The sequence below is a fragment of the Pezoporus flaviventris genome, unplaced genomic scaffold (assembly GCF_033815535.1).
Source record: "Pezoporus flaviventris isolate CSIRO_AGI_PZ_B2104156 unplaced genomic scaffold, CSIRO_AGI_Pfla_v1 ptg000168l, whole genome shotgun sequence".
Classification (NCBI taxonomy): domain Eukaryota; kingdom Metazoa; phylum Chordata; class Aves; order Psittaciformes; family Psittacidae; genus Pezoporus; species Pezoporus flaviventris.
The window spans coordinates 677,652-698,163 of record NW_026892716.1 but is presented as its reverse complement, the minus strand read 5'-3'; the positions used below and the strand labels follow the sequence as shown (position 1 = coordinate 698,163).

General features: G+C 55.0%; 2 protein-coding genes across 3 annotated transcripts in view; one reads left to right on the top strand and one right to left on the bottom strand.

Annotated features, from left to right (window-relative positions):
* The window catches only part of LOC133283384 (E3 ubiquitin ligase RNF121-like), a 90,269-nt gene that overhangs the window by 28,475 nt on the left and 41,282 nt on the right, over positions 1-20,512 (top strand). The window lies entirely within an intron of this gene.
* NUP98 (nucleoporin 98 and 96 precursor) overlaps positions 1,302-20,512 on the bottom strand; it is a 304,506-nt gene continuing 285,295 nt past the window's right edge. For both annotated transcript variants that reach the window (XM_061480073.1, XM_061480074.1), the window contains 18 exons: positions 19,748-20,049; positions 18,966-19,079; positions 18,228-18,366; positions 17,432-17,609; positions 16,537-16,701; positions 13,078-13,254; positions 11,990-12,143; positions 11,023-11,443; positions 10,021-10,250; positions 9,076-9,345; positions 8,138-8,295; positions 7,545-7,688; positions 6,385-6,527; positions 5,604-5,825; positions 4,683-4,924; positions 4,233-4,387; positions 2,203-2,314; positions 1,302-1,563 (listed from right to left, as the gene is read on the bottom strand). In XM_061480073.1, the coding sequence (XP_061336057.1) occupies positions 1,346-1,563; positions 2,203-2,314; positions 4,233-4,387; positions 4,683-4,924; positions 5,604-5,825; positions 6,385-6,527; positions 7,545-7,688; positions 8,138-8,295; positions 9,076-9,345; positions 10,021-10,250; positions 11,023-11,443; positions 11,990-12,143; positions 13,078-13,254; positions 16,537-16,701; positions 17,432-17,609; positions 18,228-18,366; positions 18,966-19,079; positions 19,748-20,049 (3,544 nt within the window). In that variant the 3' untranslated portion in view covers positions 1,302-1,345. The remainder of the gene's footprint in view (positions 1,564-2,202; positions 2,315-4,232; positions 4,388-4,682; positions 4,925-5,603; positions 5,826-6,384; positions 6,528-7,544; positions 7,689-8,137; positions 8,296-9,075; positions 9,346-10,020; positions 10,251-11,022; positions 11,444-11,989; positions 12,144-13,077; positions 13,255-16,536; positions 16,702-17,431; positions 17,610-18,227; positions 18,367-18,965; positions 19,080-19,747; positions 20,050-20,512) is intronic.

Here is a 20,512-nt window from a genome sequence, read left to right as displayed (position 1 = left end):
AGTGAATTATTCATCCCCGGGCCCGGCGGGAGCCGCTGCACCGGAGGGACAGGGCTGCGGTAACGGCAGGAGGCAAAGGCAGCAGCACCGGGCTCCCAGCACCGGCAGAGCCCAGCCCAGAGCCTCCTCCTCAGTACAGGATCCCAGAGCAGTTCGGGTTGAAGGGACTTAAACTGTGGCTGCCCCATCCCTGGCAGTGCTCAAGGCCAGGTTGGACACAGGGTTTTTGGAGCAAGCTGCTCTATGGAAGGGGTCCCTGCCCGTGGCAGGGGTTGGGAATGGAGGAGCTTTGAGGTTCCTTCATCCTAAAGGACTCCATGATCACACCCTAATTCCTGCTGCTCCTCCCGGCTCCAACACTGAAACGGGCTGGAAAAGCAAAGGAAACGGTGGGAATTCTATAAACATTTTATTTATTGTTTTCAAAAAGACAGGAAAATAATCTAGAGCATTTATTTATAATTCTTCAATAAAAACCTTTACATAACCCTCATGCACGAAGACCTCCGGAGCCAGGGGAGAGCTCCAGGCAGTGGAAGCTGCTGCTCCCCACAGGAGGTGCTGCAGCCACCCCGACACGGGAGCGGACCCGGGAGCAGGCCCTGGAGGAGCTGCTTTTCCTTCTTGCAAGAGTTAAGTGGGGTTCAGGACACAGCAGGAGCAGGGACAGCGCACACCGGAGCACGGGATGGGCTTGTGCCGATGGTGGCTCCACTCGGTGACACCAGCTCTGGCCCCGCAGGCAGTCGGAGCCTCGGAGGGCCTGGGGCAGAACGGGCTCTGTCCCAGCAGCAGCCTGAAGGTGGTGAGGGGGAGAAGACTCACAGAGCTCACGCCAGCTCCCTGCTCGGGAGCCAGGGAGGCAGCTGGGGGATGGATGAACTTGTTCCAGCCTCCCCCTTCACATGAGGATGCAGAAGACAGTTCTGAGTGAGGTTTCTTCTCCCCTCACCCCCCAGCAGCAACCCCCTAACCCAAAACCCTGCCTCAAGCTCATCCATGGCCAGTGCTGAAGGTTCGTGGATTTCCCCAGCGCAGCCCCACCACGGGAAACTGCCCCAGAGCTGCTTCCCATGCTCTGCGCTGCCCCAGGACTGGCCAGAGGATGAAGCCACCGCCGTGCCCCCTCCGCAGGGACAACGAGGCTCAGCAGGGAGCGCTCCCGGTGCCAGGAGCGTGGTGTGCGGCTGGGGAGCAGCCTGCGAGGGGCGCCCGGCCCCAGCGCGCCCCGGGGACAAAGACTGCTGCGTTACCCAGGGCTAAAGCTGTTGGAGACCTTTATGGACAAAACCTGCGCCGAGGGGAAGGGGAACGAGTGGTACAAAACGAGTGTCCGGGGGGGGGCTCAGTGGGTGCCGACCGTCAGCTCCCGCAGGTAGGACTGCGTGAGGCTGCGCAGCTCCTCCAAGGCGTAGTCCTCGGGCATGGGCAGGCGGCCGATGTGCGGGGCCAGCAGGCGCAGGGGCACGCGCTGCAGCTCGGCCGCGGGCTCACACACGGGCTCCGGGGCGTGCTGCAGCCCCAGCACCACGCGCAGCAGGTTGGCGATGCGCTTGGCCATGTCTGCAACGGGAGGAGAGGAGAGGGGAGGGGAGAGGAGAGGAGCTGCCATGGGCTCCAGGTGCCAGCAGCGACACCTCCACCCACACAGAGCTCCTCCAAGGGGAACAGGGCCTCGTTCCTCAGAATCAGGGAATGGTTTGGGTTGGAAGGGACCCTAAAGCTCCCCCAGCTCCAACCCCTGCCCCGGGCAGGGACCCCTTCCATAGAGCAGCTTGCTCCAAGCCCCTGTGTCCAACCTGGCCTTGAGCACTGCCAGGGATGGGGCAGCCACAGCTTCTCTGGGCACCCTGTGCCAGCGCCTCAGCACCCTCCCAGGGAAGAGCTTCTGCCTAAGAGCTCAGCTCAGTCTCCCCTCGGGCAGGTTCAAGCCATTCCCCTTGGCCTGGCCCTACATCCCTTGTCCCAAGCCCCTCTCCAGCTTTCCTGCAGCCCCTTCAGGCACTGGAGCTGCTCTCAGGTCTCCCCTTCAGGAGCCTTCTCTTCTCCAGGCTGCCCCAGCCCAGCTCTCTCAGCCTGGCTCCAGGGCAGAGCTGCTCCAGCCCTCGCAGCAGCTCCGTGCCCTCCTCTGGACTCCCTGTACCCCTTGTGCTGTTGCCCCAGAGCTGAAGGCAATGCAGGGGTGGGGGGGTCTCACTGTACCTGACTGAGCCAGGCGGTCCTTGGCGCTGTGGCACTGGATCTGCTCTATCCTGTTGCACAGCGATGTCACTTTGGTGTGTAACCTCTCCAGCTCATAGGTGGAACAATCCAGCTGAAAAGCAAGCACAAGAGTCAGGCTCCGAGTCAGCCAAAGCCCCTCAAGCAGCAACACTGAGCACATTTGGGCAGATCCATCCAACAGCAGACATAACCCATGCTACAACCTGTGTGAGGGCAACACCTGAAGCTGGGAAATGGGAAGCCTTGAACTGCATGAGGGGACTCACAGGCAGGTTCCCCACAAAGCAGCTAACAGCGAGTGCCATTCCTTTTCACTTACCCCACATCTCCCTGCACAGAGCACAGGTGCAGGACAGAGCCACATGTTAGAATCACAGAATGGTTTGAGTTAAAGGGACCTTAAAGCTTGCTCCTGTCCCAACCCCCTGCCACGGGCAGGGACACCTCCCACTGGAGCAGCTTGCTCCAAGCCCCTCTCCAGCTTTCCTGCATCCCCTTCAGGCACTGGAGCTGCTCTCAGGTCTCCCCTTCAGGAGCCTTCTCTTCTCCAGGCTGCCGCAGCCCAGCTCTCTCAGCCTGGCTCCAGAGCAGAGCTGCTCCAGCCCTCGTAGCAGCTCCGTGCCCACCTCTGGCCTCGCTCCAACAGCTCCGGGTCCCTCCGGTGGTGTTGCCCCAGAACTGCCTTAACCAGCACTGGGGCAGGAGCAGCAGTGCAGCGAGCAGGGGGCTGGGCTCACACCAAGCGGCACCGCTGCCTCTGTGCCTGCTGCAGGACAAGCCCAGCAGGACCCGGCTGCACTGGGGGCTGCAGCAGCCGGCCCATGCACACGCGTCCCTCAGCCCCACAGGACAGCGGGGCTGGGCCAGGGGCAAACACGGCTGCAAACCAGAAGTGAAACCGCTCTGCTCCGCTGCGCCCTCCGTGCCCTCAGGAGGCAGCTGGGGCAGGAGGGGTGTGAGGGGGGAGCAGCCCATGGCCCCAGAGAGGACAACCCCACACCAGCCCTGGCAGGCACCGAGGCCCCGGCTGCTGCCTCCAGCCCAGAGCTGCCCTCTCTCTGCCTCCAGTTCCCCTTCTCCCCCAGCTCTCCCCTTCCTTCCCCTCCTCCTCGGAGCCTTCCTCCCGCCTCCCCTCCTGCACAGCTTCATCTTCCCTTCTCTCACCATTTGCCACCCTGCAGCTGGAACCCGCCTGCACTTCCCCATCTCGGCCCGGTTCCTCAGCACCCTCCTGCCCTCGCACAGAGGCACTTGCGACACCAGCCCCAGCACCGAGGCTTTTGCAAGACCGATTCCTGTCCCGCACCCTCCAGCAGCACTGCTGGAAACTGCACTGAGGGGCTGGGACCAGAGCCTCAGCCCTGCTCGGCTGGAGCAGGAGGAAGGACGGGGGCTCCTGCACGGACTTGGTCCTGGAGATGGTCCCAGGGTTGGTCCTGGAGAACCCGAACCCCTCTGGGCACCCTGAGTGGCTCCGTCTCCCGGTACCCTCTGCTGAGGAGGAGGGAAGGACGGGACAGCACAGGACAGGGTCATGCTCCTCACCCATCCCCTGCTGCCAGGGCCGGCTCCAGGGCTGGGGGAGCGAAGCTCAGAACCGACACAAACAGAGCCCAAATCTGCTTGAGCCGCCCTGACCTCGAGCAGCACCACGAGCCCCCAGCCTGGCAGCTCAGCACGAGCTGCCCAACTTCTCACTATTCTATGATTCTGTAACTTATGGTCTGGGATTACATAAAGGTTTTACCCCTAAATCACTGCACAAGTAATTTATAGTAACTTGGTTGTCTATGTTACCTTCCACTAGACCATGCTGCTCCAATCCACCCTCTATCTTATTTCAACAGGACCTTCCAGACCTCCCCGTTTTCAGACATGCACCATGTGCTGTTTGAAGGGTGACGCCAACATTAACACTGACAGCGAGGAAAAGGTTATTCTAAAAGCAGAACTCCACAGGAGCTTCCAAACTGAGGGAAGAAACCAATCCAAGTGTTTTCATCTGTTACCTGTTGAATCCTGTCCAGCATCTCAATGACACGGATGTAATCCAGGTAGACCAGTCCTGCCATCTCCCAGTCCTGGATGAGGGCACTGCGTTCTGGAGGGGCAAGATCCTCCAGGAATCCCTTCAGGTACTTGTAGTTCTCATTGATGATAGCATCTGAGGAGAACAAGAGTGTGAGGAATGGAGCAAAAGGGCTTCTTACATGTCAGAAGCAGACAAAGCAAGCAAAGGACAACACTCTCGGGCAGTTTGGTGACTCCCTGACAGCATCAGCCACGGCCAGAAATACTCCATTTACAGCCAGGTACCAGTGAGAGCTATTCTGACACAGCCAAGCACTAATGATGAGCACAGCCCTACCCCTTCCTGGTCCTCAGCACCCGAGGATTCTGCCCCTCCTGTGTTTGTGTGCCCTGCTCCAGAGGCAGAATGAAGAGCAGAGCAGACCCACCTGAGGCCAAGTGCCTGACAACCAGCTTGTGACACTGGTTCCAGTGGCCAGCCTTGAACAAGAAGAGGGCTTCCCTATGCTTGTCGCCCTCCATCCGCGCCCGGACTGCCTTCGCCTCGTGAATCCACTGCGGGGGGACGCAGAGCCTCTGCGTCAGGAACGCCTCCTTGGCCCAGGACTCGGGGGTCTCGCTGAGCACGCAGTGCCGGGTCAGCAGCTCCCGCACGGCCCTCTCCCGGATGCTGGGGAGAGACAAAGGTGTCATCCCTACAGCACCCCCGTCACACCAGAGACAGGCTCCAATGGACCGCGCTCAGCGCTAGGGACCTCGCTACGAGAGAGACCTTGAGGTGCTGGAGCGGGGCCAGGGAAGGGAATGGAGCTGGTGCAGGGCCTGGAGCCCAAGTGTGATGGGGAAGGGCTGAGGGACCTGGGGGGTTCAGTGGGGAGAAGAGAAGGCTCAGGGGGGACCTGATGGCTGCCTACAAGTGCCTGACAGGAGGATGGAGCCAGGAGGGGCTGGGCTCTGCTCCCAAGGAACAAGGGATGGGACAAGAGGAACCGGCCTCAAGCTGCACCAGGGCAGGTTTAGATGGAGCTGAGGAACAATTCCTGCCCCAGAGGGTGCTCAGGCATTGGAACAGGCTGCCCAGGGCAGGGCTGCAGGCACCGGCCCTGCAAGGGTTCACACCCCGTGGAGATGAGGCCTCAGTGCCATGGGGCAGTGGTGGCCTTGGCAGTGCTGGGAGCAGTTGGACTCAGGGACCTTGTAGGTCTTTTCCAACCCTGTTGATTCAATGGCTCTACGACTGAGGGAGGCAGCAGCAGAGTGTTACACTCACTGGCAATGGAAAAGGGCACAAACGGAACAGACCCCACTGTTACTCTGAAGGCAAGAGGCAGAACAGGCTCTTCACTCACTGTGTCTTGGGCTCGTGCAGCAGGATGAAAACAGCCCATTCCCAGAGGCCTTCGCTCTCGAGCTGGGCAGCGTAGCTGGTGTTCAGCACCCCCTGGCTCTGCTGGCTCAGGTGGGTGTAGTTCAGGGCCCTGAGCACTTCCCAGAGGTGCCAGCTCAGGCGACAGTCCAGGGGGTCGGATGTGATACTCCTGGGATCCAGCAGCTGGTCAAGGTCGTAGTGTCTGCAGGGAAAACATGCAGCATGAACAGCTTGCTGTGCACACAGTCAGAGCCTGGTGCTGCTCAGCTCCTTCCCTCCACCCACCTCCAGTTATTCCACAGATGTGATTTACAGGGTGTGTGTGTGGGAGTGCTTTGATTTTAGATAATAAAATAACAAAAAGATAAGAGTAACTGTTAAAATCCTTTTGCTTTTCTGAGTCTGCACCCAGCCTGTCACCACCTTTCCTTTAGTATGTGATTGCCATGGTTTAAACCCTCCTGCAGGTTTTTCAAGGCCTTCAAAAAGGCTGCTGTGACAAAGCAGGACCACTGCACTCCTCAAGACACAGACAACACACAAGAACTCCCCACAGCCACGCTCCAGAGCTCCAATTTCATCAGTGATACCACCACCAGCAGCAACAGCATCACCGTGTGCTTTAAGGGCCTACACACAGGGCAGGGTTTGACTGCTGGAGCAGTTCACTAAGTGCTGAGGCTGATTTCAGACCCCTGGTCTGGGAATTCAGGTCATTCACTGATCCAAGATCTTTCTATAGAAGCTTTGGGACTCTTTACCTGTCACTGTAGAGCTTTAATAAGTGGAAGCAGACGTCCCTCAGAGGCCTTCCTGTGTTGTCATCTTCCTCTATGACACAGCCAGAATCCTCCAGGTAGGGAGGCAGAGGGCAGCAGGCGTATTTTTCACACTCTGATGTGTTCTAGAGAACCAGTTTTAACAGTCAGTTAAAGCTAACCCTGAACAAACTGCATCCTGCATTCCACACAGCTCAGCAGCCTCCATTCCCCTTGGCCTGTCCCAAGCCCCTCTCCGGGTTTCCTGCAGCCCCTTTAGGCACTGGAGCTGCTCTCAGGTCTCCCCTTCAGGAGCCTTCCCTTCTCCAGGCTGACCCAGCTCTCTCAGCCTGGCTCCAGAGCAGAGGTTACAGTGTTCTGCATTAATGATGGGCTCAAGCACACGCTGCCAGGTCATGGGGAGCTTCTCCTCAATAGAGTCCTGCAGCACTGAGCATGCACCCATTAGGAGTTACTACACTTGATGCTGGGCCATTGTTAAGCACACAGATGGAGGCTGAAGGATCTTTAGTTAAATGATTAAACACTTTTTGCCACAGAGCCCTTTGTCTGCCTGTACCCAGAGGCTGACAGCTCTGCAGCACCAACCAGCCTCTGCATAATGCATCAGCCACTCGCTGCCTGCAGCTCGCCTTCTGTCTGCTGTAAAACACCCAGTGAAACAAATGGGGTGGATGGTTCAAAGACCATCCGACAAGTCAGACAGCTGAGTATTAAACATCCCAGTGGGAAAACTGCCTGGTACCTGGCTCAGACAGCTCCTGCTGCTGGCCACTTCCCATCTTCCTAGATTGGGGTAGCTGTCAAATACCTGGGAACACTCAATCAGTGGAAGATGCACTTAAAATGCATTGCTACCACCTGAGGAGCAGTGCCGAGCTCCTCAAGTGACCGGAATTACCAACAGGTTCAACCCTAGGGCTTTATTCCCTTTGAAAAGAACATTCATTTGAGTGCACTGCTGCAACAACTCATCACAGAGCTGGTGAAGGGCTCTGACAACTGAAATAACGAACCCATACACAGTGAACTCCACACTCAGCACTTCCACAGGGATACCTGACTGCTCACAGAAGTCTCAGTGCAGCAGCAGTCACCGGGACTGAGTAAGATCTCCTCACGCCAAGGAACAACTGACCTACCTGAAAGGCCAACTCGTACATGGCAAGTGCCTGGGAAATAGAAGCTGTTGGAGGAAGCAGGTACCAGAGGTGCACGGCCACGCAGCGCTTCCAGTCCAGCAGAGAGCACACATTGATATTGATTCTCTCTGATAACTGCCACACCTGAAGAGACAAAGCACTCAGGTCGGGCAAAGCCTCTCCCCACGTTTCCTGCAGCCCCTTTAGGCACTGGAGCTGCTCTAAGGTCTCCCTAGAGCACAGCAGAGGGGCAGGATCCCCTCCCTGAGCTGCTGCTCACACTCTGGGGGTGCAGCCCAGCACATGGCGGGTTCTGGGCTCAAGCACACACTGCAGCCAGATCATGGGGAGTTTCTCCTCACCCAACAGCCCAAGTCCTTCTCCTCAGGCTCCATCCCCTCTTTCCCCAGCCTGTGTCTGTGCATGGGATCGCCCCAACCAGGCGTGCAACACTAAGATCACACTAACAGAAAACCCACCACCACCTTGTCCTCCTCTCCTACTGCGTACCACGCACTGTGGTCGTGTGCTGCAGTGTGAAAGTGCTGCTGCCAAGAAGGGGAAGTCAAGAAGAGAAGAGACACAGGACTCACAGGCTTTCCTGCCAGCAGGGCGAAGATCCGGAGCCTCTCCTCCTGGATGAAGCAGTCTGCCTGCAGCCTGTGCCAGTCCACCAGCTGCATGGTGAGCAGGTCCCGCACAGGCTGGCTCCCGGCCAGCTGGGACAGGAGCAGAGCCAGCCTGTGGTCATCTGCAATGGGACACAGCAGCACCTCAGGCAGATCCTCCACCCACCAGTGCCCAGCTACCCCTGTGAGCTGTGGGGCACTTGGATCAGCCCAACTGGTGTGTGTGCACAATTTGCTGTGAAATAACCCCCCTAAACGGGGGTGAAGGGAGAAGACAAAACGGGATGGACAGATTCCTCAGAGGAGAGAAATGGAGAACTTCAAAGATGTGAGCCAACACAGAAGACCAAGCTTAAACTAGCCATTAAGCTCTGAAAAACATAGAAGCATGGAATGATCTGGGTTGGGAAGGGAGCTTAAGATCACCCCATTCTAACCCCCTGCCCTTCCACTGGAGCAGCTTGCTCCAAGCCCCTGTGTCCAACCTGGCCTTGAACACTGCCAGGGATGGGGCAGCCACAGCTTCTCTGGGCACCCTGTGCCAGCGCCTCAGCACCCTCCCAGGGAAGAGCTTCTGCTTTCTATCTGACCTAACTTCCCCTGTTTCAGTTTGAACCCATCACCCCTTGTCCTATCACTACAGTCCCTGGTGAAGAGTCTCTCCCGGGTATCCTTGTAGCCCCCTTCAGACACAGGAAGCTGCTCTGAGGTCTCCAGTGCTTTCCTTTATCATTATTATTAGCAGTAGTGTTATATTGTCCTTTAGGATCAAGCCGGTTTTGTGTCAACCTGTGGGATTTAAATGCTGTCCGTCCCCCTCGAGCAGCCGCGTGGTGCCGAGTCAGCGGCTGCGTTTAACCCAGAGCACCGTCCGGCACGGAGCAGGCACCGCGGCGCCTCACCTGACTGCTGGGCCAGCCTGCAGGCCTCCCCGATCCTCCTGCCGGTGAGGCAGCTGAAGACGGCCTCCACGGGGTTCCCGTGCCGGGACACGGCCACCTCCTCCTCGATGCGCGCGGCCGCCGTGGCCGACAGCCAGCGGGAGAAGGCCCTCCTGCGCTCCAGCGCCAGCACGTACTGCCTGGGCTCCTCCAAGCTGGCCTCCAGCTCCTTCAGCTTCCCCCAGAGCGCTTCGCACAGCGTCCACGCCAAGCACCAGTGCTTCACAGTAGCTGTCAGACAGAGTTACTCGGTCAGGAGCGAAGGCTCAAGGAAGAGCACCTAGGAATGACGCTAAGGTCATGAGCAGAAGCTCGCAGGATATCCAGAGGGAGCATCCTACTGTTGGGAGTGCATGCAGGGAGTCAGGTAGCTCCCCAGATGGAACCAACCACGTTTGGGCTTTCCAAAGGAACGCTGGCACAGCCCATTTCCCTGTTTTATTCACATCTCACTGCACAGATGAAACCTGAAGTCATGGAATGGTTTGGGATGAAAGGAGCTTAAAGCTCCTCCAGCTCCAACCCCTGCCACGGGCAGGGACCCCTTCCATAGAGCAGCTTGCTCCAAGCCCCTGTGTCCAACCTGGCCTTGAGCACTGCCAGGGATGGGGCAGCCACAGCTTCTCTGGGCACCCTGTGCCAGCGCCTCAGCACCCTCCCAGGGAAGAGCTTCTGCCTAAGAGCTCAGCTCAGTCTCCCCTCGGACAGGTTAAAGCCATTCCCCTTGGCCTGGCCCTACAGGCCCTTGTCCCAAGCCCCTCTCCAGCTTTCCTGGAGCCCCTTTAGGCACTGGAGCTCTCTTAAGGTCTCCCATTAAGAAGCCTTCTCTTCTCCAGGCTGACCCAGCCCAGCTCTCTCAGCCTGAAATCAATCTGACCTGGACAGTTTTCCAGACTCCAGCCTCACCTTCAGTCACAGCAGGATCCTCAGATGCTTTCCTGACCCAGTCAGCATAGTCATGGATAGCAGAAACTCCTGGGTTAGGCGCTAGAAGAGGGCAGTGCTCATCCATGTGGACAGTGCTGTGTTTGAGCTTTATCTCCAGAGGGATGAGATACAGTTGGTTTTCTCTGTCCATCGTCCGTTGTGCCAAGCTCAGCTTCTCCACGTGAACCTTGAAAGAGGATTCCGAGAGTCTGGAGGAGGAAAGGAGATAAAACCAGGCAGTAACGTTCGGAATTGTTCTCCATCCATGTGAACTGCTCCACCACAGAGCTGCTGCACTGTGCAGCTTCTCCCAGCTGGAGCATAAGGACAAAGACCTGATCCAAGTTCAACAGCCAGCTATGAAAATCCTGGGTACAGCCTAGGACTTAGAACCAGCCTCTGCCCATCAAACCTCACTGAACTCTGTGCCTGAAGCTCTCCAAAGGCAGCAGCACACCTTATCACAGCCAGAGCATTCTGGGAGGGCACCTCCTTCTCTCAGCACATCACATCTGCTGGAGAGCATCCAAACAAGGTTTTTGGAGGACTGCAGGTGCAGAACATCCAGCTATGCTCCGGTCACGGTTAGGGATGGAGTCACACAGCCCCGGGAAGCTCTGTACTCTGCTTTGCACAAAAGCAGAACTGAAGACACCCAAGGAAGGCTGAACAAGAAATTCCTTGGGCAGATCAGATATCCTCAGGGAGGCTCAAGAGCAGATTAAAGCTTCCTGACAACAATTCTGAGCTCTCTTTAACCTTCAGCACAATGACAGCGTTATTGGTAAGAACCTAACTGCTCTTACTACAATACTGCAGGTCTTTGAGATTGAGAGCTTGGTGAAGTAGCAGCCTGACAGATACCTCCGTGGCCAGTGTGGTCTTGCACCACTTCTGAAGGGATACGGACCTACAACCAGGGTTCTTTCAAACGCAAAGAGAGAGAATGTCAGAGCCATGCCAAGGGAAACTGCTACTCACGGCTTGGGAGCGACGGGAGTCGGCAGGAATCCATACTCCACCGAGTCGCGCTGAAGATCTTCCGCGTCACCCGATGCACTCAACTGATCTCCACAGTTGACGAGGGTCCAGTTGGGTCCCCAGCCAACGCGAAACGAGCGGCCCATGAAGAGTGCCATGTCCATGAGCAGCTTCCCTTTCCCGTGGGTGATGGACGCCTCGAGGGGCACGAGGCCCTGCTGCCTGCGCACCCCCACTGTTCTCATGGGCACCTCGGGCACCGCCGGCGGGACGGAGAACACCGGCTTCAGCGGAGACGTCATCGACCAGAGGGCAGCGGGAGCGGGACTGCCCGGAGCCTGCGGCCCCTTGAGGTCCTGCCCAGCAGCACTGGGGGACTGGGAAATCACAGTGGCGAATTTGGACTGCAGCAGCCCACCGACTGGAAGGGAGAAGGGAGAACATGAACAGGGTGCTGTACGTTCATGGAATCGTGGGATGGGTTGGGCTGCGAGGGACCTTAAAGACCACCTGGTTCCAATGACCTCTACTAGGAGCCCCTGTGTCCAACCTGGCCTTGAGCACTGCCAGGGATGGGGCAGCCACAGCTTCCTGGGCACCCTGTGCCAGTGCCCACCACCCCCATAATGAAGTACAGAAGTGTTGCTCCAGTTTGTCTCCGTTTCTCACTACCCAAACCTATTTTAACTGACAACACATTCATTTAACATAAGCCAAGTCTGATTCCCGGGTGCTGTCACAAGAGGAAGCATCTCCCTGTCTTCATCTCAACCCATGAGCTTTTCTCATCCCATTTTCTCCCCCATCCTATTGAAGAGGAGGAGGGAGAGTGTGGCTGGATGGGCAACAGGCTGCTGGCCAGAGCTGACCCACCACAGCTCTGCCCTGTGCTCAGCCAGTGGTAGGACTTGGTTAGTATCAGAACCAAAACCTCTTTCTTCAGACAACAGGTGGTTTCTCACAGTACCTGAGTATCTTTTCTGTCTATGGGATTTTGAGATTGGGAGCCTCGGGGAGCAGATCTCTTGAGAAGAATCCGTTTTCACGGGCTGCTTCCCAGGATGATGATCCAGGATCAAATCCAGGTCATCTTCATCAGTGAGCAGGGAAGCTTTCATGATCTGCAGAGGTGGCAAGTCAGGGCTGCATGTCAGCGCTCACTCGCAGCAGCAGCTGATCCGCTCAGCTCCTTCCCCACCAAAACCACCTGTACAGCTGCACATGACCAGACAACCTCCACATGCTACGAGGAGTCCCAGTGACAGCGGAGGCAGGAGTGAGCTTCAGGGGATGAGGATCTCTGACAACCAACTGCTTACATCAGTGTCACTGGCCTGGGGAGGGATGGGTGCGAAGTCCCAGAATAATCCTGTTTCCTCAGCTCTCTGCTCTACTTGTTTATCAGCTTAAAAACTTCAGGACTGGTTTTTCCTTACAAATTTAAGTAACCAGCAGAAGCCCATAGGTGTTGAAGGTACAACCCTTCCACCAAACAGTAACACCAATCAAGACCAGCTCTCCCATTACCTTGTGGTAATTTCCCACCTCCCATTCCCATTTCCCACCAACTGGGCCCAAGGCATCCTATGTAGGGATCAGTTCAGCTTATCCCACCCCTCAGAATTCTGCCTTTCAGATGAGTCTAATTTTTGCATTCCATGCCCATGGCTTTAAGGTCCCTTCCAACCGGAACCATTCCATGATTCTATGATTACCACTCACATATTAGGCTTCTGTGTTTGTGGTAAGCCTTTGTAGATACGAAAAGCTTCATCACAGAATGGTTTGAAAGAAAACTCATCTAGTTCCAACCCCCATGTCTAATCTAATCTCAATCTCCCCTCGGGCAGGTTCAAGCCATTCCCTTTGTCCTGTCCCTACAGGCCCTTGCCCAAAGCCCCTCTCCAGGTTTCTTGTAGCCCCTTTAGGCACTGGAAGGGTGGCTTGTACTATGAGTACATTACCTGGTACGTACCTGGGGAGGCAAACTGAGCTGTCAGTGCTAAACATTACCAAGAGCCCCTTATCAGAGAGGGGCTGTCACAAGGCACCCACCTGCAGCACGTGGGGGTTGATGCCCAGGGTGGATGCGATGTGTGCTGAAGCGGGCACTGCCTCCTGCTCTTCCATGACGTTGTCTTCCAGCAGGGGCTCCTGGGGGGGCTCCTGGGTGATGTCAGCCATGTCACTGTCCAGCTCCACCATCCTGCCCAGCTGCTCCACGTCTGGGGTCTGCAGAGACAGGCAGAGGCTGGGTGAGCCTACAACAGGTTGCAAGAGCTTTGCAGAGAGAAAGGATTCAACAGCTTCAGCAATCACCTGCAAGCGGAGCGCAGGACTCCCCTGCTTGGGCCAAGCCTCCACATTAAGTTTAGAGATGAACACACACAACCTACTCCTGTCTTCTTCCGAGTTGTAACAAGAGTGCAAGTTACAGTGAAGAGAAGTCAGGGTTTAGCGAGGCGCTCCTGAAGTTCACCAACATCCTCCAGGCAGTAAGGAACTATTCTTCAGCTTTCCACTTCTCATGTGGCCACCAAAAGGGAAGTTTTGTGCACCCTGCCTTCCCCCCCACCTGCTCCCTCAAAGTGCTGCCACACAGAGAGGCCTCGGTTCAGCCTTCAGAGGACTGAGCACTGGGTGATTCTCCAGCACCAACATGTGGCTGATGAGCAGAGGAGCTGCTGCAGGAGCTGCTGTGTTTCCCTGCTGTGATGGGGTACAAACTAAAACCACTGGGTCTGCGTTCCACCAAGAACTTAAAATGTGTGAAGTGGACACCAGTCCCCTTGAAGATCACCTACAACTGGGTCACAGACCGTGTGTTGTGCACACATCACTGTTTGCAGCTTTAAACCTGGACACAACTGGCACAGGACTGGAGAGCTGGAGGCTTTTCCCCACTGATGTTGCCCTTATCCCTGCATGTCAGCAGTGTGACAGTGAATGCAGTTCTCTTCCAATCTGCAGCTCAGTCTCCCATAACTACCAGTAGATCAAGGCAGGAGGAAGAATAAACTTCACAATATTACTGATGGCAATCACATGGCATCACCTCAGTGATGAGCCCGACGGGACCTACGCACACCTTAAGTCATAGAGTCATGGAATGGTTTGGGTTGGAAGGAACCTTAAAGCTCATCCAGTCCCAACTCCCTGCCTTGACCCTGTGCCAGCGCCTCAGCACCCTCCCAGGGAAGAGCTTCTGCCGAAGAGCTCAGCTCAGTCTCCCCTCGGGCAGGTTAAAGCCATTCCCCTTGGCCTGGCCCTACAGGCCCTTGTCCAGCTGGGGACCAGAGCTAAGATTTTAAGCAGCCAAAAGTACTGGGAATGCGTGTGACTTACTCTGACCTCTCTTCGGTTCAAACGTACTTAGCAAAACCACGTCCAGATTCATCTCTCTGACTTGCAAACCATTAACGACGGTTTTCGTTCCCCAAAATCGGAACACCATTGTGTTTCATTTCCCAAACCCTGGCAAACAGCATGGCTTCAAAACCTGCCCCACTTGGGATGTAAAGCATCTCAAAATGCTATTGGCTGCTCTGCAGGAAGCATTTAAAAGGATCTAGAATTGAGGTTTTTCCTTCCCTCACTACTTGAATATTCATGAATTTATTAACACTGCAAGGTCCCAGGGAATGATTATACCAGGGACCTGGCTGCATTAAAGCCCAATGAAGGGAGTGGTGAAAGTCATGTCTGTGACCATGGTTTGACTTGTAGATCTGCTGTGCACAGCGCAGGTGTGTATGGACACCACTCACTAATGCTCCCTCCACCACTGCTCCAAGTTCTATCTTTCCAGACCCCGTGTCTGGCTTGATGTGCCTCATCTGATAACCTTCATCATGTTTCCTGCCCGATTCTAATGATCCAAGAGCAGCCCTTGAACGTGCTCTTCCACTCCTTAGCGGGACTTCCAGTGCACGACCTGCCTCTGTTCCTGTGCTCATGTATATGCAGCGCTTCTGGAAACCCAAGTAAGCTGTGAGCATCAATGCTCCCCAGGACACACATATCTGAGCAGCAGGGAATGGTCAGACGGGCAAAACGAGAACCACCTAAAGCATCTCGGCTCACATGGCGCAGGCTGATCACTGCTAGGCCAGGAGGTACCCTTGGGCTGACCTGCTGGCTGCACAGCCCAGCCATGAGTGGCATTCTGCGGGGGGTCTGTTCTATCAACCAGCTCCTGGCTGCAGAGCCAGGACAGCCCCGAAGGGCCTGCAGGGCTCTGTCACCCTCTGTAGCTCAGTACCAGCTTGGGGAGTGTCACCACAGCCAACAGGGCGGGAGGAGAGCTGAGGACGGGTCACACCTAATTCCTGATGTCTGCTCCTTGTCAGGCCAAGGGGAATGGCTTTAACCTGCCCGAGGGGAGACTGAGCTGAGCTCTTAGGCAGAAGCTCTTCCCTGTGAGGGTGCTGAGGTGCTGGCACAGGGTGCCCAGAGAAGCTGTGGCTGCCCCATCCCTGGCAGTGTTCAAGGGCAGGTTGGACCCAGGGGCTTGGAGCAAGCTGCTCCAGTGGAAGGGGTCCCTGCCCGTGGCAGGGGGGGGAGCTGGAGGAGCTTGAAGGTCCTTTCCAAACTCAAACCATTCCATGACATGCAATCAAGAGCCCAGTTCTGGGAGAAAATGGTATCTGCTCTCTGCTCTTGCTTTTTAGAACAAGCTATTCCAAAAGCCACAGTTAGCTCACATTTATCACCCCCACATGGCACAACGAGTACATTCCATCCCATCAGTGCCAGGATGGCTCCCAGGTAGGCTGTTGTTTCACCACAATGAAGCAGCTCCTCCCTTAGCTTGACAATATCCATACTAATTCTATTTGGAAAACTTGGGAGTATCAGCTGCCATCTGACTACCCTTTAAAACAAAATAAAAGGCTTTTTTACCATTAAACTCATGTAAGACCTTAGGGGACTGCCAGTGACCTGGATCAAATGCCACCTTCCCTATTTAAGAGAGAGGCACAACTCTGAGGATGTTTTACAAAGCTTTAAAGCAGTCACATCCAACACAAATACATTTCAAATCCAGCATGTAACAGCCTTAAAAAAAGTACTTTTTAATAAAAATAGAGCACATTCTTAAACTAGAAAGCACATTCTTGCACACTGACTGATGCTAAAGTCAAACTAATGCACAATGGCACTCTCAAGGCAGGCAGTGCAAGGTGCTGTAACTATACAGTATATATCTAATACGTACAAACCAAGGTTTCTTCCTAAGTGGTGCAAACATGCCAAAGTCAACCCAGAAACTGAACAAGAAACAAAGGCTTAAAGCTTCCCCATCCCTCCCACATCCTCAGCACGAAATGTCAAGTGTCTGAACGAAAAGGAACAGGCAAACACTCATCAGGAGGTCAGAAGAGCTACTGGATTGCACAAGGTTTTGCTCTCCGGTTTCCAGGCTACTGGTTGCTTCCACAACCCCTCCCCAGGCACAGCTACTCCTCAGATTCCATCCTAGGCATTCCCTTTTAGTCACTGTCCTTCTTCTACCTGAGCTGGAGGCGTTGGTTTGCCATTCAGGGTCATTTGCTGGGGGGGCAGGTGCCCGGGGGGCGGCACTGGGGCGGTTTTTAACTTCTTGATGTCCACTTTGGAAGGATGTTCCTCCTCTTCCTCATCCGAGTCTTGCAAGCCGTACTTGGAGAAGTGTGCCACCTGCATCAAGAAGGGCAAACACATCAGACCTTGGAAGAGAGGATTCAGGCATCTATTTCTGGAAGGCCTCAAGTTTGAGCTGGCCTAACTGGCCACCTTCCACAGTGGCTGGGACATCTAGAACCAGTTCAGCTTTTGCGCAGACCAAGACCACCCGCGGCATGCAGGTCTGAAGCCAAAGATGTTGTGATCATTTTGGTGAGGACTCCTTCCAGTATCTGAAGGGGGCTATGAGGATACCAGAGAGGGTGTCCTGGGTTCAGCTGTAACAGCTGGGCTTAGACCATGACAGAGGGACTCTTCATCAGGGACTGCAGAGACAGGACAAGGGGGAATGGGTGTAAGCTGAGAAAGGGGAAGTTAGGTTAGATATAAGGCAGAAGTTCTTCCCTGTGAGGGTGCTGAGGGGCTGCCACAGGGTGCCCAGAGAAGTGGTGAATGCTCCATCCCTGGCAGTGCTCAAGGCCAGGTTGGACAGAGCCTTGGACAACACGGTCTAGGGTGAGGTGTCCCTCAGCCCTGCGGCAGAGGGTTAGAACTGGATGATGTTAAGATCCTTTCCAACACAAACCATTCCATGATTCTGTGACATTTTGCACTACAGCTCAAGGACCTGAGACAGCTCATGGAAGTTTAGGAAAGTTTCTGAATTAGAATGCTCAGGAGATCCAAATTTCAGGCTATTTCCACCTTTCCTGAAGTCACTTCACAGCCAGGACAAGAACATTACCTTAAAGACCCAGGATCCGGTCTCCGGGCGGTATTCCTTGAAGCGAGCGCCCTGCTTCCGAGACACAGCCTCCAGTCTCCCTTCATAATTCATCTCTGCCAGTCGCTCAGGGCTTTTGATGGGGCAGCGAGAGGTTTTATCTGTAGGCCACACTCCATCTAAGGTAACTTCAGCTCGCCTGGCAAAGACAGACAAAAGGGTAAGAGGCTACAGGGGGGTGAGGCAGAGCTACTGCATTGTGTGGAGGAGCTGAGAACTGAACACATGGGCTCAAACCAGCTTTTAAAGCTAGGTTCTGGTTCAGAAACCTGCAGGTATCATCCAGTGACTGTGCCATGCTGTGATCTCCAGGGAGACCTTACTTTCAGTACTTAAAAGTAAAGATGGGGAGAGACTTTTTAGCAGGGGCTGTTGTGACAGGACAAGGAGCGATGGTTTGAAACTAAAAGAGGGCAAATTTGCACAAGATAGAAGACATTTTTTATTATGAGGATGGTGAAACACTGGCACAGGTTGCCCAGAGAGATGGTGGATGCCCCATCCCTGGGGACATTCAAGGCCAGGTTTGGATGTGGTTCTGGGAACCTAACCTAGTGGAAGATGTCCCTGCTCATTACAGGGCTTGGACTAGATGAGCTTTGAAGACCCCTTCCTAAACTATTCCATGACTCCATGATTGAATGCACAGCCTGGATTCAGATCTCCTGGGAGCTGCCTGCAGCCACAGCAGGCGACCAGTGTCAGACACAACCCCCCTGCAAGCCCCATCCCCACAGAGAACATATTTAAACCCCACCTATTCAAGCCTTCACCAATGGGTGGTTTTCTCTCATCATCAGGGTAGACAACAACTTCTTTCCTACGGATATGCACAATATCATCCAGGTTTAGGTTGGTGAGATTTACTTCTCCATCAAAGTAAATGGATCCATAGCCTGCAAAACAACCCAAACCATCACACTGTGTCCATGACAAGTCACATGCCAGAGAACCTACGTGCCTGCTACACTCCCCCACCCTATCATTGACCTCTGCCACGTCTCCAGAGCAGAGCACAATGGTGGCTCCTTCCCAGTGTCAACACACTGGAGATGTGTTCCCAACTTCCTTATAGCTAGTTCTTTTGCACAGAAAGCTTTTTGTTATCACTTGGTTATTTATACTGCCAACACAAATGCGAAGCATTTGAGTAGATTTTGTATTAAATAAAAGGGTAAAGAACACACTTTGGGCTGAAGGTTCTTCGCCCAAGCTCCATACAGCACCTCAGATGGAAATGATGACAACCATGAGGTGTGCATCAATGCTGCAGCAAGTCTGGATTTTACAACCGCAGATTTTGTTCTTCTCACCTTGAACCTTCTCAAGTCACTCCAGTCTGGTAGTGCTACCAGGCTGAAACACTACGAGACCCGAACCCAAGTTATCCAGCACCAAAGGGTGCTGTTCATGATCACACTGTGGGTGCAGAACTCAGGCTGAGGTTCCATGGTGTAAAGTCCCTTCCAGCATAAGGTGAGCTGCCCGTGCTTACCTCTGCGACCAATGGTGAAGCCCGTCACGACACACTCGTTCCTGTCGGTGGTGAGTTTCGCCAGCTCCTCCATGGAGGGCACAGTGTAATAGCCAGCTCTCTTCAGGACAATGCCTGCAACACAGACACCTTCAGCACTGGGCTGACAGCGCGTTTGCAACTTCAGTGTTTCACAGAGCCCTCACTGCTGCCTAGGAGCTCAGCTCAGTCTCCCCTCGGGCAGGTCCAAGCCATTCCCCTCGGCCTGGCCCTACAGGCCCTTGTCCCAAGCCCCTCTCCAGCTTTCCTGCAGCCCCTTCAGGCGCTGGAGCTGCTCCAAGGTCTCCACTTAAGGAGCTTTCTCTTCTCCAGGCTCAATCAGCCCAGCTCTCTCAGCCTGGCTCCAAAGCAAAGCTGCTCCATCCTTTTCAGTTCCTACAGTGCACTTTCCACACGGGTAACTACCAAGTGTTACATCTCTTAACTGTGAAATCTGGCTCATGAACAGCAGACAACCCTGTTTACTACTGCAGAACACTCACAGCTTGGGTCCTCCTCCTCCCTCTCACACATCTCACTACCTCAGTCTAATATTAAACTGGGTGATGGAGATAAACTGCTCTTGACTCAGCAGAAACAAATTCCACACTAGATACGAGACTGAAAAGCAAGATTTGGGTTCTACAGAATAAAGGAGGGGACGCAAAGAGCAAAAGCTGAGGGTCTACAACAGCCAGAGAACTTCACTGAACACCCATGGAAGGCTGTCAGGAACCACACAGCTACCCCAGCCCCGGGCTCACCTGCAGGGTGCAGATGATGCATCATTTCCGGCTCCTCCTCACGCTCATCCTGAAGGGAATCATCATGGAAAGAGGCATCCTCACTGCTGCCTTCCAGGCCGTTCCGCAGGGCCGCACGCATGTTCAGGGCCACGATGGTGTCGTCCACGTTGTTGTGGTGCTTGTGCAAGGAGTTCTCTGCAGGCTGGGGAATGGGCCTGGCAATGGGGTTCGTGTAAAACCTGCTCACCTCGTGCTGATCCTCGTCCTCCCGCTCCCCATCCTGCCTGTGGTTTTCTTCGGGGGGCACTGACAGGAAGAACCTGAGGGCAGGAAGGATGAAGTTGAATGATTTAGTTTGAGGGGACTGTGGCAGCACCCAAACTCTGGTGTCTTTCGTGGCAAAAGCAAAATGGACCATGACACGAACTGCAGTCAGCAGACCGAGGGAAGCAATTGTTCCCCGTCACTCTGCCCTTGCCAGACAACTCCGCCACTTCACATCCACTCTGGGGCTCCCATTGCAAGAAATGTAGGGATAAGGCTGGGAGAGGGGTACCACAGTCATGGAATGGTTTGGGTTGGAAAGGACCTTAAAGCTCCTCCAGCTCCAACCCCTGCCACGGGCAGGGACCCCTTCCATAGAGCAGCTTGCTCCAAGCCCCTGTGTCCAACCTGGCCTTGAGCACTGCCAGGGATGGGGCAGCCACAGCTTCTCTGGGCACCCTGTGCCAGCGCCTCAGCACCCTCCCAGGGAAGAGCTTCTGCCTAAGAGCTCAGCTCAGT